Source organism: Hypanus sabinus, chromosome 10, assembly GCF_030144855.1.
Source record: "Hypanus sabinus isolate sHypSab1 chromosome 10, sHypSab1.hap1, whole genome shotgun sequence".
Taxonomy (NCBI): Eukaryota; Metazoa; Chordata; class Chondrichthyes; order Myliobatiformes; family Dasyatidae; genus Hypanus; species Hypanus sabinus.
In genome coordinates, this window is record NC_082715.1 from 129,908,498 (window position 1) to 129,927,439 (window position 18,942).

Here is an 18,942-nt window from a genome sequence, read left to right on the forward strand (position 1 = left end):
GTTGGTCTTGGTCAGAATCAACTCATGCTTGAGCAAGGACTTGGATCCACTGCAATTTGCTTATCTCAATAGCAGGTCAAGAGTGGATGCAATCTTATTGGATTTCCACTTGGCCTTGGATCACCCAGACAATAGCAATACCTTAGCTGCTGTTTATTGATTACAGTTCAGTGTTCAATACCATCATACCTCAGTAGTAATCAACAAGCTCCAAATCCTTGGCCTCTGTATCTTCCTCTGCAACTGGATCCTTGACTACCTCATTGGGAGACCACAGTCAGTGTATGCAGATCGGAAATACCATCTCCTCTTCACTGACAATCAACACTGGCGCACCTCAAGGACATGTGCTTAGCCCACTGCTCTACCCTCTCTACACCCACAACTGTGTCACTAGACATAGCTCAAACACCACTGAAAAAAGTCAATTTATTGATGACACAACTATTGTTGGCAGTATTTCAGATGGTGATGAGGAAGTGTATAGGAGTGGGATGCTGTCCAAGTTGCATGCCATCTTGGACAATGTTTCCCATCCACTCCATAATGTACTGGTTAGGCACAGGAGTACGTTCAGCCAGAGACTCATTCCATTGAGATGCAACATGGAGCGTCATAGGAAGTCATTCCTGCCTGTGGCCATCAAACTTTACAACTCCTCCCTCAGAGTGTCAGACACCCTGAGCCAATAGGCTGGTCCTGCACTAATTTCCACTTGGCATTATTTAATTATTATTATTTAATTATTTATGGTTTATATTACTATATTTCTACACTAGTCTTGGTTGGTGCGACTGTAACGAAACCCAATTTCCCTCGGGATCAATAAAGTATGTCTGTCTGATAGATCAGCTGGTTGAGTGGTGTTGCAAAAACAACCCTGCACACAACTTCAGTGAGACCAAGGAATTGATTGAGGACTACAGGAAGGGGAAGTCAAGGGAACACACACCAGTCCTTATTGAAAGATCAGCAGTGGAAAGGGTGAGCAGTTTCAAGTTCTTGGGTGTCAACAACTCTGAAGATCTAACCTGAGCCCAACATATTGATGCAATTACAAAGAAGGCACAACAGCAGCTATATTTCATTAGGACTTTGAAGAGACTTGGTATGTCACCCAAGACTCCAGCAAATTTCTATAGATATACTGTGGAGAGCATTCCAACTGGCTACATAATGGTCTTGTATGGAGGGGCCACAGCACAGTAATGGGAAAAGCTGCAGAAGATTGCAAACTCTGCCAGCTCCATCGTGGGCACTAGTCTCCCCATCCTCGACGTTATCTTCAAAAGGCAGCATCCATCACTATAGACCACAACCACCCAGGCCATGCCCTCTTCTCAATGTTACCATTAAGGACCCTGAAGACACACCATCAACGTTTTAGGAACAGTTTCTTCCCATAAACACATGTAAACTACATCATTTTTTTTTACTTTGCATTACTTATTTAATATTTCACATTTCTTACTGTAATTGTTTTATTATGTATTGCAATGTACTACTGTCGCAAAATGACAAATTTCACGACATATGCCAGTGATATTAAACCTGATTCTGAACTGCAGAGAAAGCACAAAGGGCCGAGTGACCACCTCATACACACAAAATGCTGGAGGAACTCAGCAAGCCAGACAGCATCTAGGAAAAGAGTACAGTCGACCTTTCGGGCCAAAATCTTTCCGCATATACTCCCTATATTTTCTTTTCTATATAAAATTACAATTTACGTAATACATTTTAGCCCCAATCTATGGAGACAACAGTATAACTGGAATCACGTCAACTCCTGAGCTATCCCTCAGTTTAAGTCCATTCAGCATAATGGGAAACTCCATATGCACCCATGCTGCCCAAGGCCAGGCCAAGGCTTCGAAACTTCAACACTCACCTTTACGGCGACCTCGGGCGCCGAGTTCAAAGCCACTGACATCGACTTCCCGGAGTCAAGGGCCTGTAAGTGAACCAGGGCATCCCTGCAAGGAACCTCTCCGCAATCCCCGTCAGAATCATTCCCGCTGTCGCTGCCGGTGCCATAGGAAGCCAGAGCCGCGATCGCCGACATTTTAGCTGCGGCCCGGTAAACAAATCGCTGAAGTCGGACTAAAGTCAAACGAGAAAGGGTAACGGCCGCCTCGCAGTAGCTTCACTTTAAAACTCTACTTTTCCCTTTTGTTTGCTCTTATAATTTACCGATAGGTCGGGTTTCTTTCTTTATTGGTCAAACAGCTGGAGGGCCCGAAGGCGAATATCTCCCGCGGCATCCCGCCCTCACACAAGCTTGATTGGCTGGAGTGGTAGAAGGTAGGCGTGGACGAACGGGCCGGGACACGCGCTTTTCTATTGGCCAGCGGTCCTGCTGCTCAAGGTACGTCACAAAGCCGCTACCTCAGTTTTGGTACTCCAGTCAAAGCCATCCCGGCTTGTGCCATTGGGGAATCTTCATGGAGGAACGCTCAGTAAGTTGGAAGGGGGAAAGGCGGCCGCGAACCGGACCGTTGGCGCTCGCGCCGTGAGAGCCCGGGCTGCCGAGCGACCGCGTCTCCCCGAGCCCCCGAAGCGGGCGCGATCGGCGAGCTGCGAGAGAGCGGCGCGGCGCTGCTGGAGCCGAGGATCCCCGTGCGCCGGGCTGACGTACGCCATTCCCGCCGAAGCCGCGCGGTGTTGTTATCGAGACCGATGCAAACTTGGGGCGGCGGTGCGAGCAGCGGGGCAAGGCGGACCGGCTAGAGGCAGCGGCGGTGCGACCGTTACCCGCGGCGTTCCTCTCCCCTTTAACCGGGCAATTTCAAACAAAACACACCCCCCTCCCCCCCCAAAAAAAAAGCCGCTGGAGCTGCGGAGAGTTCGTGTCGAGCCGGGTAGGTGATTTTAATCCCGGTGAATGAGATGTAAGAGCTTTTGTTCCGCTGATTGCTGCGTCGTGTTCTGTTGTTTGAGGCGAGCGCAGAGTGGCCAGTGGAGGATGCTTATGTGGCCGTCGTTTTTTCGCCTGACGGCCGTGACATCCCTCCCTCCCCCTTCTGCCCGAGGCCCCGGCAGGTTGTCGGTGCACCTGGGTTTCGGAAAGTTGGTGGTGTGCGCGCGCGCGCGCGACCGACACACACTCACACACACACACACTCACACACACACACACACTCACACACACACACACACTCACACACACACACACACACACACACACACACTCACACACACACTCACACTCACACACACACACACACACACACTCACACTCACACTCACACACACCTCTCTCTCTCTCTCTTACCTACTGTCGGAGAGGGGGAGGAGGGGGGTGGGTTCTCCCTTCCGAGGGAGGCTAAGACCGGCTCCGCGCTCGCATCCACAATAGATCGTACATTTGCAGGCGAGGAGACCGCCTTCCACCCTCTTAAAACGACAACGTTACGAGAGGGGCGTGGGTGGGGTGCTTGTGAATCCGAAGATATCTTGTTACCCAATTTGAGGGGGTATCAACTCTTTTCTTCTACCCCCCCTCCCTTCCCCTCCCCATTCCCTGTAAACAAAGAGACCACCATCTCTCCCTGACGTGCGACCGACACCGTGGTAGTGATTACGACGGGGCTGTGCATTTTTGTTAGTGTGTGGAGGTTCTATGAACTAAAGTGCATGGTGAGCTGGGGCTTTTCTCCACGCCCTCCTCACATCTGTAAAGTTTCTAACGTCGTCAGTACATTTGCATCCCTGATAAAATTCTACTCGCTGTCGATCAGTGTACCCGATTGAGTTGCACGACTGATACCTTATTCCAAAGAGATCAGTTGCCCGGGAGTAACTTTTCGAGGATTACTTTGCTCTCACCATCGAGTCTATACGACAAAATGAAATTCGTCACACTTTGGACTCGGGAGAACTGATCTTATCTCTTGCTTACAACACTCCCGCCCCTATATTCGATTTCTGAGCCAATTGCAAACCAGAGGTGCTGTCTATTTATTTCATTTGCAACACATCTTTACTCGTCTGTACTGCTTGTGAATCACAATTTGGAGTTGAATGAGAAACAAAGAGTGTCTGGGGATTGATGTTTAATTCGTAGACTTGTCTGGTTGCGCTTTTCCAACATCTGAAAAAGTGAACGCACTTGATTTTCAACACCAATTTCAGTATATAATTGTGATTTATCTTTGCTGTATTTGGTGTGGATGGAATGTAGAAAGGACTTCAGGTCGCGGTGGGAATAAATCAAGAACAAGGATAGGCCATCGGTCCCTTAAGATCACGGGTCATTTTCTACTTTAGTGCCATTTACCTGCGCCGTTACCCTATACCTTTGTTCCTTTAATAGTCAGAAATCTATCGATATCTATTTTGAATGAACACAACAACTAAGCCACCGCAGCACTCGAATAAAGGATTTTGAACGTTCACCTACTGAACAGTTTTTTTCAGCTCTTCCGTCCTAAATGACCTATGCCTCGGGAGACTGATGAGCTTCTTGATTCGGGGGATAAATAAACCCGCCCGTCAGTCCCATTAAATATTTCGAAAGTTTTTTTAAAAGATTTTTCTCTTATTCTTCTTGTCTCCTGGAGAATACTGGCCTGGTCTGCTCGACCTCGCCCCACATGGCAAACCCATTTTTCCCGGTGCCTGTCCAGTGAATCTTTGCTGCACATCATCCATGGCAAACGCAACCATGGAAGGTGATCAAAACTATGCACAGTATTGTAGTTTCCAAAGCCCTACTCGAATACAGTCGGAATTTCTTACTCCTGCGTTCCAATCCTCCCAATGACAAATGACATTATTATCTTCTAAATGCTTGCAGCACCTGCACCTGGCCTTTCAATAAACCTGGGGCTGTGAGGGAGATGAGGGTAAATAGTAAAGAGTTTTTCTTTTCAGTGTCAGAGGCGTCTTAAATTGGAGTGTATAGGCTTAAGGTAAGGGATAGGAAGGAATCCAAGGAAGATTTTTTTCATCCAAAGGTTAGTTGGAGTCTGGAACGTGCTTGAGAGGGTGATGGAGGCAGAGATTCTCACAACCTTTAATGCCTAGATGAACACTTAAATTGCTACAGAATAAAGGCTATGTCTAAATGCTGGAAAATGGGATTTGTGTGTGGGGGGCTCAATATTAAAAATAGACATAGTGAGCTGGAAGGACCATTTTCATGCTGCATTACTGACTCTCTATGACCACAAGCAAAGACATGTTTGAAGTCACCATTCATTAAATGGATAGCATACTTGAATACTGAAAATCTTGTGCATAGAGTAATCTGAAGACAAAAGAGATTTTTGCTGCACATGTTTTGCAAGTGATTGCTTCAGTAAAACCTGTTTTGTGTTGCTGTATTCTCCCCCCCCCCCCCACCCCTTCCCTGTTCAAATTGAAAATCAGAAAAGATAATTGTGACCTTGGCAGAGTATGGAACTCTTGCAGAACCCTTAACAAAATTGAGTTTTTGGCATTTGCATTGTAAGGCTGATGATGTCAAATTGAGATTTATGAATCCTATCTTTTTTAACTTAAGCAAATTATATTTTAATCACAATAGCATTGCATAATGTTTCAGTTCATATGTAATTCAGATACAATATTGTTTTAACTGGGTTTTTGAACTAAATGCATACAAAATCATAGCTGGGTTCTGTAATTTAATGACATTTTTAAAAGGCTCTATAATTGAGAAAAATATTGGAAGTAGTAATTTTAGGGTCCTAAAATTATTGGACAAATGGTCAGATTTTTTATTTGCAAAAATGCTATGAACTCCCATGCCTACTGTTGGTGTAAAACATTAAATCAGTAGCTGTATAATAAATGAGTGACAGAACTTCCAAACCAATTAATTAATCATGTGATTTCTTTTCAGAAACCCTTTCTCACTAGGATTGCAGGTAAAAGATCTATTTTGAGTAGTGGATATATATTTGAACTATATTTTCAAATGCTTCCATATGAAAATCCCAGAGTTGTGTTTTAACTTTCTTGAGTGTATCCACACTATCACATCCACATGTGTTAGTATGGTCATGCATTTCTCTTGACATACAAAATACACAAAACTTCAAATGCATTTGTCCATTTTTTGTTCCTGGCAGTGGAAATTGATAATGTAATGAGATGAGCTCAGTGACAAATTTAGGAACAGATTTAATTTTGTCAAATAAAAGTGACAGCCTAAAAGTACCAATTTTAGACTTTTCAAACATTCCCAATATATTCCACTATATGGTGAGAAATAAATGCACAGAATATCAGTATTGATCAGTTTTTTTTAATAAATTTACTCAAGAAGTGAAAACTTTGCCAGAATATATTTCCAGTTGTAGGTCAGGTTCTGATTTCTTTCAGCTTTTATTAGATGTGGATGTCCCTGCCTATGGGTCTTTCTTTTGATTCTGATCTTAGGAGGTGGAATTTTGCCTATTTATGTTACAAATTTCTCAATGAAGCTTGTATAAATCAGGTTATGGGTAGTTGTAAATGAACCATTTGCAAATTGTCCAAACTAACATACATTGACTGAGCTGCACACATTCAATGCCCTGTGTGAATACTAATTTGAATCTCTCAGTTCTGCTTTTGTGTACTATTAAGCCCTTTTATTTAATCCAACATTTATAGTGCATATTAGACCAATGCCCACCAATAGATCATGATCAGAGTTAACTGTTTAAACTGGATTAGTATGGTATTTGATTTGGCTTCTCTGTTTATTGTCTTGCCTTCTAAAGCCCCCTTGTACTGGATTTGCTATTGTGTATGGAATTGTAGTGTAATCAAATTTATGTGATTGGATAGAATCTACAACTCTTGCACATGTTGGCTAATGTTGATACTGAATTTTTTTATTTTTTAAAACACTTTTGATCAATGTATTTTTTCCAAGTAAAATCAGTATTGTTTTTAGCATCCTGACATTTTTTAAAGTTTGCATTGTATAGTTATCTGTGAACATGTATGGCTAGTGATAATCACAAAATCAAAATCTTCCTTTCCCTCCATTCTGTTATTGGAAAATGAAAAGGCTTGCACAATTCCTAATAATTTAAAACATACAGAAGGATGTACACTAGCTAAGCTTCAGAGATATAGCTATGATTTTGCATGTTTCACACTTAATTTCAGAAACGTTGGAAGATACTTCTCTTGTATTTGAGTTAAAATCCCACTCTAGGATAGAGTAAATGAAGTTGGTACTCCAATTCAGTGCCAAATTGCCATCTTTCAGTTGAAGCTTTAATACTATCTTTTTACCCTGTACTTATGAGGAACTGCACAGGATAAAAAATGAAACTGAAACATTGCCATTAGGGAATGGATGTTTGTTATTCCAAAAAAAGCTATTTTAACTCTTTGGGGGGAAAACTTCAGGGCCATCCTACACTTTATGCTCTGTACATATGCTCTTCTTCTGTTTATACTTGACCCCTCTTCATTTCTGTTTTCTACTTGTCTCATGGATTTTAACTGCTTGTAGTTAAAGCTAACAATTTTAACTTTCTCTTAATCCTCCACAGTAATCTTTACATTATTCTAGAGAGTAAATACTTGGAAACGTAGCACAGACCACAGATCAACATCACTAAACGAAGCATGTACACTGAAGTTTATGTGATTAAATTTTATTTGTTTACATTGTTTAATTACTGACTATAAACAAAGATCAGAAATTGTATGATGAATTAGCATCCTGTGGATTTACTTAAAACTATCTCGATTCATCTTATGCTTGTTGTGCTGTTTCTGACAGGTCCACTCACTGACTGCTCATTTATTGTCTGTGCTATTCTACTCCTTCGTATTGGTAATTAACATCACTGAAATAAAATACGATATTTTTAGTTTAACATTGAGTAAGTTGATAATGAAAATCAAAAGAGCTAAGGATAATGGAAATGGTTAGTAGGTTAGGCAACATCTGTGAAAAAAGAAGGAATTAACATTTCAGGTTGAAGACCTTTCATCGTTTTTCATTTAGTTCAAGTTCTACAGCATTGGGTATTAAATGTTAAAACCTTTTGTCAAGAAAACAAGTTGACAAACGGTTAATTATACATTATTTAGCTTTGCATGTGAGCCATATGTTTTCAATCTACACAAACTTAACACCAAATTTCTCAGTATTTTAATTGAAAAATGTTTTACCCTCCAAATATAGTAACCTTGCATTATTTTTAAAAATATGCTCAGTCTTCTAGAGGAAAGAGTTATGAAGTACTTGAAGCAATCTACCTTGTTGTCATTAAATTTGACAAGATGAATAGCAACTAACTTGAAAATAAGTGTCAAAACTCCATTACTTATGATTTAATTCATTTCTCACCTATCAGGTTGACTTGGTTGGCAGCATCTTAATCTACTGTAATTTTACTGTATAAATTTGCCTTTGACCTTCATTTAAAAACTTGAGCATGCAATCAAAGATGATGCAAGCCAAGGATCAGCCCAGATTTTTTTTTAAAGTTTCAAGAACCTGGTGTCATTGTCAAGGCCAGCAATTATGGTGCATCTTCAATTGTTTTCAGGAAGGTTGTGAAGGGCAGCTGCCTTGAACCACTGCAGTACTTCTAGTGAATGTTTAGATGGAATTCCAGGATCCAGGTGCAGTAATGAAGGAACTTTAATATATTTACAAGTCCAAGGTGGTATGTGTGGAAAGGAGTCTACCTATCAGGGGAGTGTTGCATACAGCAGGGGCCCTTAGTTTTCCAACATTTGTCTGTTTGGCTGCTGGTGTGGAATAGTCCCGGTGAATAAGAACAGTATGATACGTACATTCTCAGTGCTGTGCCCACTGCACTTGGAAATGGAAGGAGTGAATGTTAAGGATAGCAGACACAGTAGATTCAAGTTGGTTGCTTGGTCCAAGTTGATTTTGAGCTGCCCAAATATAATCAGAGCTGTACTCATCCAGGCAAGTGCAAAGTATTCATTCGTCCACCTGATTTGTACCTTGTGGATGGTGACTAGGATTGGGGTATCAGGAGCGAGTCAGGAGTTGAGAATTTGAAAAGTATTGCAGTCTTTTTCTCCTCCTCGTGTCCTACTAAATGATTGTTCTGCAAGCAATACAATGGTAGTCTTCCCTTAAAAAAAACACTAAAATGTAGTACCTACCAGGGAGATCCAAAGATCTAAACTCATCTATGTCTGGATTTTTTTTAGCCTAGAGCACAGTCAGATAAAATCATTCATGGCACTTGCAGAATACAAAATTTTATTGCATTTACTGTTTCTGCTAGCCATTTTGTAATTTGTAAAGTTTGCAGTTGAATACACTGCAGTTGGCAAGAGATCACGAGTCTCCATCTTCTGGAGAATGGGGAAATTGAATAAGGAATAATAATTTGAATTGCTCATGGAAAGTCTGTTATTTTGTCACTGCTTTTAATTTGTTTAGTATCTCATAATCTGATAATTAAATATTCAGCATCTGACTGGTACAAGAAAACAAAGTTTTTGGATCTTTTCATTATAAATACTTAATGGGCATTTTCATTCTGATATTGTTCAGCAGATCAGGCAGCATCTATGGAGGGAAATAAACAGTCAATGTTTCTGGCCAAGACCCTTCAAGATGACAGTGAAGGATCTCTGCCCAAGCTCTTGACTGTTCATTCTTCTCTATAGATGCTACCAGAGCTCTTACTTCCCTCCAGCATTTTTTATATGTTGGCTTTCAGTATGTTGCTGATTTTCCTGATTTGTTTATAATACCCAATTTTTTTTTACAAAATAACTTGTGTTATAATTTATGGATTTTATTGTGTTATTTAGCTTTACCTTCCTGTCTTTTACAGCAGTTGAATAATTTCAAATTATGAAAATAATTCATAGATATTGGCTCTATTAATTTACTACCTTCCGGATGATAATGATAGGAAGATGGCATAGCCTAGATGGTGTCATCTTGAGGCAATGCCAGCTGTAGATACTACCGATTATAGGAAGAAATGTGCCCGTGTATATTGGGCAGAGAGTCCACTTATCTCTACTGCTTCTTGTATTCCTGCACATTTAAGTTGTCATACAAGATTATGATGTACACAGTCAGCACATCTTCAACTGTTTTAGTGTTTGACAGATAAGTCAATTAATAACTACAGGGCACTGAGTGTTCAGATGTCGGGCAAATATGGTTAAGCCCATAAGATGCCCAGAATTAGGGCATTTGGCCCATCGAGTCTACGTCCCTATTCAATCATGGCTGATTTTTTTTCCCTCCTCAGTCCCACTCCCTGGCCTTCTCTCTGTAACCTTTGAGGTTGTGTCCAATTAAGAACCTATCAAGCTCTGCCTTAAATACACCCAACATCTTGGTCTCCACAGCTGCCTGTGGTAATAAATTCCACAAATTCACCACTGTCTGACTAAAGAAATTTTGCTGCATTTGTTTTAAATGGACGCCTCTCTATCCTGAGGCTGTGCCCTCTTGTCCTAGATTCCTCCACCATGGGGAAACATCTTTTCACATCTATCATGTCTAAGCCTTTCAATATTCAAAAGGTTTCAATGAGATCCCCTGCCCCCATCCTTCTAAATTCCAGTGAGCACAGACCCAGAGCCATCACACTTTCCTCATATGATAACCCTTTAATTCCCGAAATCATCCTTATGAACCTCCTCTGAACCCTCTCCAATGCCAGCACATCTTTCCTTAGTTGAGGAGCCCAAAACTGTTCACAATACTCAAGGTGAGGCCTCTCCAATGCCTTGTAAAGCCTCAGCATCACATCCCTGCATTGTATTCTAGATCTCTTGAAATGAATGCTAACATTGCATTTGCTTTCCTCAACACCAACTCTACCTGGAAGTTAACTTTTGGGTTGTTCTGCACAAGGACTCCCAAGTCCCTTTACATCTCAGATTTTTGGATTTTCTCTCCATTTAGAAAATAGCCTGCATATTTATTTTTACTACTAAAGTGCATGACCATGCATTTTCCAACGCTGTATTTCATTTTGCCTATTCTCCTAATTTGTCTTCGTCCTTCTGCGGCCTACATGTTTCCTCAACTCTACCTGCCCCTCCACCAACCTTTGTATCATCTGCAAACTTGGCAACAAAGCCATCTATTCCATCATCTAAATCATTTATATAAAGCATAAAAAGAAACTGGTCCAATACTGATCCCTGCAGAGCACCACTAGTCGCTGGCAGCCAACCAGAAAAGAATCCTTTTGTTCCCACTTGCTGCCTGCTACCAATCAGCCACTGCTCTAACCATGCTAGTAATGTTCCTGTAATACCATGGGCTCTTAACTTGGTAAGCAGCTTCATGTGTGGCACCTTGTCAAAGGCCCTCTGAAAGTCCAACTGTAGAACATCCACTGCATCCCCTTTATTTATCCTACTTGTAATCTGTCAAAGGACTCCAACAGGTTTGTCAGGCAAAATTTTCCCTTAAGGGAAACTATACTTACTTTGTCCTATCTTGTCCTATATCATCAAGTAGTCCATAACCTCATCCTTAATTGTCTCTAACATCTTTCCTGCCACTGAGATCAGGTTAACTGGTCTATAATTTACTTTCTGCTGCCTTCCTCCTTTCTTAGCAAGGAGTCACACTTTCAATTTTCCAGTCCTCTGGCACCATGCCAGCGTCCAATGGTTTTTGCAAGATCATTACTAATGCCTTCACAATCTCTGCCACTAACTCCTTCAGAACTCTAGGGTGCAGTTCATCTGGCCTGGGTGAGTCATGAACCCTTAGGTCTTACAGCTTTTTGAGCACTACTGCCCTTCCCTTACACCCTTCAACATCTGGCACACTGCCATTGTCTTCCACAGTAAAAACTGATGCAACATACTCACTTAATTCATCTGCTATATCCTTGTTCCCTGTTAATATTTCTCTGGACTCATTTTCTAGTGGTCCCATATCCACTGTCATCTTTTATTTTTTACGTACTTGAAAAAGCATTTACTATCCACTTTGATATTGTTTGCTAGCTTGCTTTTTCCTCTTTTCCTCTTAATGGCTCTTCTAGTTGCTGTCTGTAGGTTTTTAGAAGTTTTCCAATCCTCTGTCTTCCCACTAAGTTTTGCTTTGCTCTGTGCCCTCTCTAGCTTTTACCATAGCTTTGACTTCCCTTGTCAGCCGTAGTTGTACTATCTTGCAATTTGAGTATTTCTTTCTTTTTGGAATACTTCTATCCTGCACCTTCCTCATTTTATTCCAGAAACTCACGCTAATATTTCTCTGCTGTCATCCCTGCCAGCATCTCTTTCCAATTTACTTTGGTTAACCCCTCTCTCATGCCACTGTAATTTCCTTTATTCCACTGAAATACAGCTATGTCAGACTTTACTTTCTCATCAAATTTCAAGTTGAACGCAATCATATATAACCCAATCCAGTATAGCTGGTCCCCTAGTAGGCTCAACAACAAACTGCTCTAAAAAGCCATCTTGTAGGCATTCAACAATTCATTTCTTGAGATCCATTACCAACCTGATTTTCCCAATTGGCACGCATGTTGAAATCTCCCATGACTATCATAGCATTGCCCTTTTGACATGCCTTTTCTGTTTCCTTTTGTAATCTGTGGTCCACATCCCAACTACTGTTGGGAGGGCTGTAACTACCTTAACAAAGTAGTTGGTATATGCAGATGAGAAAGTCAGAAAGATGTCAGTCAAATCAGTACGGAAGTATGAGAGACAAACTGCATTATAGGCTACAAGGGAGTGTAGGTATGTGTATGCAAATTTCTGAAGCTGCAAAAGTTGATAGGGTGTTTTTTAAGCCAAGACCTTGGCACTTATTCAGGGTGGTATTTAAAGCCCAACAGTCTTCAGCTGCTTCATCAATGGCCTGCCTTCCAGTGACTGCTTTACAATGATTAGACTGCTTTCTATTCCATTTACCATTTGGGAAATGAATAACAGTACCAGATAATTTAAAAGCCACAAGTGGCAGATAATAACCATTCACAAAAAGAGAGTTTAATCACCTATTGATATTCAGTGGCATTACTCAAAGATCTCTCACCATCAATATCTAGTGTTACCATTGACCAGAATCTTTGCTGCACCAGCTATATAATTTAAAACATCATCACCATTAAAATAGGCCATTTACCTTTGGAGCTTGCTCCACCTGTCATCAAGATCAGGATTAGTCTTTTGCCTCAACACAATTTTCTAGCACTTTTCGGAATTGGTTTAATTTGACTGGCATATGTCATGAAATTTGTGAACTTTACCAATACTGTACAATAAAATGCATAATAAGTAAATATAGAGAAAAAAAACTGAATTACATAAATATATGTAATTAGGGTCCCTAATGATGGATACCACCTTCCTAAGGCACCACTCCTTGAAGATGTCTTAGATACTACAGAGACTAGTACCCATGATGGAACTGACTAGTTTTACAAGTTTCTGCAACTTCAATCTTGTGCAGTAGCCCATCCCCCTTCTCATAAGACAGTGATGCAGCCAGTCAGAATGCTCTCCGCGTTACATTTGTAGAAGTTTTTGAGTGTTTTTGTTGACAAACCAAATCTCCTCTAACTCCTAATGAAATGTAGCTGCTTCCTTGCCTTCTTTATAGCTGCATCAATATGTTGTATCCAGGTTAGGCGCTCAGGGATATTGACACCCAGTCACTTGAAATTGCTCACTCTCCACTTCAATCCCTCTATAAGGATTGGTTTGTGTTCCCTCATCTTCCCTTTCTAAAGTCCACAATCAGTTCTTTGGTCTTACTGACATTGTGGCGTCACCACTCAACTAACTGGTGTATCTCATTCCTGTGCACCCTTTTGACACCATTTGACATTCTGCCAACAATGGTTGTATCATCAGCAAATTTATAGATGGTATTTGAGCTATATCTAGCCAGACAATCATGGTTGTAGAAAGAGTAGAGCAGTGGGCTAAGCACCCTTCCCTGTGCTGCACCAGTGTTGAATGTCAGTGAGGTGAAGATGTTATTTCCAATCTGCACTAATTGTGGTCTTCCCGTTAGGAAGTCGAGGATCTAGTTGCAGAGGAAGATACACAGGCCCAGATTCTGTTGCTTTTGGCAGGTGTTGATTCCATATATGGCTAACAAAGCATTTCATCACCATAAATGTGAGTGCTACTGGACGATAGCTGTTAAGGCAGCTCACGCTACTCATTTTGGGCACTGGTGGTGTTCCCCTTTTGAAGCAGGTGGGGACTTTCAGCCGTAGCAATGAGAGATGATTTATAATATCTTTGAATACCCCTACTAGTCGCTTACCAGGTATTCCATCGGACCCTGCTGCCTTGCAAGGGTTCACCCTCAAGAAAGGAGCTTGATGTCAGTCTCTGAGGCAGAGATAACAGGTTCACTGGATGCTGCAGGGATCCTCGTAGCTGTGGATCCTTCACCCCAGTATTCCTGAAATCTGTCAGTCTTTTTTGAGCTAACTCCAAGATGGACAATTCTAAAGGTTCACCATCTTCTGAGTGGAGGGGAGAATCTTGTTCAGACCCTGGTTAAAGATGGATGAATCAATCGTCTTGTATTCAGCGTTTTGAGCTTTTTAATTCTTATAAATTTACGAGAAAAGACAATCCCAGTGTACTCAATCTTTTCATCCGTCCATCCCTGAAAAGTCTAGTAAATCTTCACTGAACTCCTCGACAGTCGGTAGATTTTTAAGAGACCAAAACTGATATATTATAATTCAGATGCATTCTCATAAGCTGATATACAGTTGCCATAAAATGTCTTTGGACATATATTCAAAATCTCTTGTAATAAAGGCTAGCAAACTACTTGAACTTCAAACTGCCTGCTACACTTGTATGTTGATCTTCAGTACACAACCTCACCAAGGTCCCTTTAAATATATTACCCAGACCTTGGTCCCCTTGAACAAATCATTGATATAGATCATGATTCCTTGCTGATCATTGCCTGAGAAGGATCCCTTTATTCCTATTCTTTGTTTACTGCCTGATGACCAATTCTGAATCCATGTCAATGCATCAAGACTCTAATCCTGTATCCCATTATTTGGAAATCCTGATAGGTCAGTATCTGGATCATTCATACCTGGCTTCCCATACTCCCTTGACATAAAACCTGGCTCCTGAATGCCCTAGAAGCTTATCAGGTTCACTAGAATATGTATTAGTCGATGATGTATATCATTTTTCTTTAATAAGAACAAATTATTATGTTGAAGTATTAGCTGAAATAACACTAGAATAGTCCAGAAAAATCAACTATTTTAGAATACCATAAAACAGTGTCATTTGGATTATAAATTTTAATTGTATATTATCATCAATTCTAGGTGCCCTAATCTTATTGACCTGCCTCCAGTGTTGAACTTTATTGAAAACCTTTAGAAAATCTGGTCTCTCTTGTCTATTTTACTAGTAACATCCTCAAAGAACTTTGGTAGATTTATTCCATGCAATTTCCCTTAATTCAGTGTTGACTCTGTTCATTCCTATTATGCTCAAAATGATTATTTTTTCATCTTTCAGTATAGATTCCAGCATTTTCCCTATCACTGATAGTTGGAGAAAACTACAACACAGAAACAGCCCCTTTGGCTCATCTAGTCTGTGCCAAAACACTTAAACCTGTTCCTGGACCATAGGTCTCCATATCCCTCCTATCTGTGTATATAACCAGATTTATCTTCAATTTTGAAATTGAACCTGCATCATATCTCACACCACCCTCTGAAGAGGTTCCCTCTCATGTTCTCCTTAAACATTTCAGCTTTCACTTTAACCCATGAATTCCAGTTGTAGTCTCACCCAACCTTGGTGGAAAAAGCCTGCTTGCACTTACCCTATCTATACTCTATATAATTATGTTTACCTCTGTCAACTCTCCCCTTAATCTTCTACACTCTGGGGAATAAAATTTTAACCTGTTTCAAACTTATTTCCATCTAAGTAGCTGACCAAAGCTACACACAATTCTCCAAATTAGGCCTCACCAATGTCTTGTACGACTTCAACATAACATTCCATCTCCTACTCAATACATTGATTCATAAAGGCCAATGTGCCAAAAGCTTGCTTTATGACCCTATCTATCTGTGACATCACTTTCATGAATTATGCACCTGTATTCCCAGATCCCTTTGTTCTACAACGCTCAGTGTCCTGTTGTTTTCTGTATAAGATCTACCCTAGTTAGACCTCCCAAAGTCCAATACCTCACACTTGTGTGCATTTAATTCCATCTGCCATTTTTCAGTCCATTTTTCCATCTGGTCCAGATCCCACTGCAAGCTTCCTTGCTGTCCATTACACCACCAATCTTGGTGTCTGTAAATTTGCTGATCCAGTTTTCCACATTATAATCCAGATCATTGATATAGATGGCAAACCACAACTAATCATTATGGCACACTACTAGTCACACACCTCCAGTCAGAGAAATAACAATTTACTACCATTCTCTGGCTTCTCCTGCGAAGCCAGTATCTAATCCAATTTACTACCTCAACTTGAATGGCAAGCAACTGAACCTGTTTGACCAAATTCCCATAATACACCTTGTCAAAAGCTAGACAACATTCACCGCCTTGCCCTCCAACTTTCTTATAACTTCCTTGAAAAACTTTACCATAACTAATGTCAGACTCACCAACCTATGATTTCCTTTCTTAAACAAAGGTACAACGTCAGCCATCCTCCAATCTTCCGGCACCTCACCTGTGGCTAAAAATGCTTTAAATATCTCTGCTAGGGTCCCTGTAATTTCTGCACGAGCCTCCTGCAGAGTCTGAGAGAATACCTTTTTAGGCCTTGGGGATTTCTCCACCCTAATTTGCCACAAGACAGCAAATGTCTCTTAAACTGTAATTTGTATAGGGTCCATGACCTCACTGCTGCTTTGGCTCACCTCTGTAGTCCCTGTGTTTGTTTTCCAAGTAAATACAGATGCAAAGAATCCATTTTAAGATCTCCCCCATCTCTTTTGGCTCCATGGATCAATTACCACTCTAATCTTCCAGAGGACCAATTTTGTGCCATGCTATCTTTTTGCTCTTAATATCTGTAGAAGCCCTTGGGATTCTCCTTCTTCTTGACTGCTAGAGCAACTTCATTTCTTTTAGCCCTCCTGATTTCCGCTCTACATGTCCTCTTGCATTTCTTATACTCCTCAAGTATCTCATTTGGTCCTGCCTGCCTATACCTACTATGCACCTCCTTTTTTATCTTAATCAGGGTCTCAATATCTCTCGCAAACCAAGATTCCCTAAATCTGTTATTCTTGCGTTTCATTTTGACAGGAACATACAAAACTCTGAACTGTCAAAATTTCACTTTCAAGGCCTCCCAATTACTAAGCCAAAAAGTAATCTATCCCAATCCACAATTTCCAAATCCTTTCTGATTTAAAAAAAATCTTAATCCAAGGACCAGACCTATCCTTTTGTATAATTACCTTGAAACTAATGGCAGTATGATCACCAGATGCAAAGTGTTCCCCTACACAAACTTCTGTCATCTACCGTCTCACTACCTAATAGCAGATCTAGTATCGTACTCTCTCTAGTTGGGGGGGAGAAAAGAAACTTTTCTGAACACATTTGACAATTTTTTTCCCATCCAGCCTTTTTTCCCAGTATGGGTGCCCCAGTCAATATGAGGGAAGTTAAACTAATCTATTATCACAACCTTGTTTCTCGCAACATTACATGATCTCTATCTCTACAAATTTGCTTCTCTAGATCGTCCAGACTGTTGGGTGGTGTATAATATAATCCCAATAACGTGGTATGCCTTTCTCATTCCTCAGTTCTACCTGTAAAGCCTTAGTAGACGAGCTGTCCAGTTTGTTCTGTCTGTCTGATTTAATAATGCCTCCCCTTCTCCCTTTAATCCCTTCTGCTCTGTCACACCTAAAACAGTGGAACCCTGGAATATTGAGCTGCCAGTCCTACTGCTTCTGCAACCAAGTCTCACTAATGGCTACAATGTCATAGTTCCACATGCTGATCTGTGCCCTTAGCTCATTCACCTTTCCTACAATACTCTCTGCATTTTAATATATACAGCTCAAAACATCAGTCCCACCTTGCTTGACCTTTTGATTCCTGACATTGTATGTAGTCTTAACACTGTACAAATACAAATACTTTATTGTCACCAAACAATTGATACTAGAGCGTACAATCATCACAATGATATTTGTTTCTGCTATTTGGAAGGTACGGCCCAGATCCAGGTCAGGATCTGTTCAGCAGTCTTATCACAGTTGGAAAGAAGCTGTAATAATAATAATAATAATTAATAATTAACTATAATAATAATAATAATAATAACTAACAATATTAGTTCCCCCTTAAGTTTGGGTGCAAGCCTTCCCTTCTGTACGGGGTCAACCTTCCCTGGAAGAGAGCCCAATGATCGAAAAATCTGAAGCCCCCTTTCCTGTACCATCTCCTTAGCCATGTGTTAGACTAGGATCTTCCTGTTTCTGGCCTCATTAACACATGGCAGAGTAATGTTAAGTCAGTAATTCCTTGTCACATTTACTAGCCTTTAATCCTAAAAAAACTTTAGAATCCATAGTACCCTGGAAGAATGACAATTGTTGCATCTGCATAGCCATTTTCTTAACTGCTGATATGTTGATCATCAGGTCTTTAAGATTTATCAGTTGAAATAAATGCAAATAAGGTAGTCAAAGAACTAGGTGTGGTCTTTGCTCAGATGACTCATTATAACAGTCTAAATGTGAACCAAAAGGCTGTATTCCATGGCATCAATGCAGAATTTGGAAAAAAATAGAGAATCGGAAAGTACTGGTAACAATGCGTGGCATCTAGTGAAGTGCAGTGAGCCTTTATGTGGCATACTAGTGAGTCCTGCTCAACATAAAGTTCCACCCTCCCCCCCCAACCATTAACCCAGTATGAATAAGATCGACATTCTTTGACAGAATGTAAAACTGAGATGCAGCTTGCCCTTTGGTCCCTTGTTAAATGCTGTGGGCTTTTT

At 40.7% G+C, this 18,942-nt stretch overlaps 2 protein-coding genes across 7 annotated transcripts in view; one reads left to right on the forward strand and one right to left on the reverse strand.

The window, feature by feature from the left end:
• Positions 1 to 2,076, reverse strand: part of cdc40 (cell division cycle 40 homolog (S. cerevisiae)) — a 124,944-nt gene extending 122,868 nt beyond the window's left edge. The window contains exon 1 of the mRNA XM_059982946.1: positions 1,892 to 2,076. Coding sequence (XP_059838929.1) covers positions 1,892 to 2,065 — 174 coding nt within the window. The 5' untranslated portion in view covers positions 2,066 to 2,076. The remainder of the gene's footprint in view (positions 1 to 1,891) is intronic.
• A 167-nt stretch (positions 2,077 to 2,243) lies between these two features.
• wasf1 (WASP family member 1) overlaps positions 2,244 to 18,942 on the forward strand; it is a 97,545-nt gene continuing 80,846 nt past the window's right edge. The window contains exons 1-2 of one of the 6 annotated variants that reach the window (XM_059982950.1): positions 2,244 to 2,368; positions 5,849 to 5,873. The gene's annotated coding sequence lies outside the window, so the exon portion shown is untranslated. Of the gene's footprint in view, positions 2,460 to 2,573; positions 2,862 to 5,848; positions 5,874 to 18,942 lie in introns of those variants that run through there. The other 5 variants (XM_059982948.1, XM_059982952.1, XM_059982947.1 and 2 more) reach the window with 5 other exon arrangements.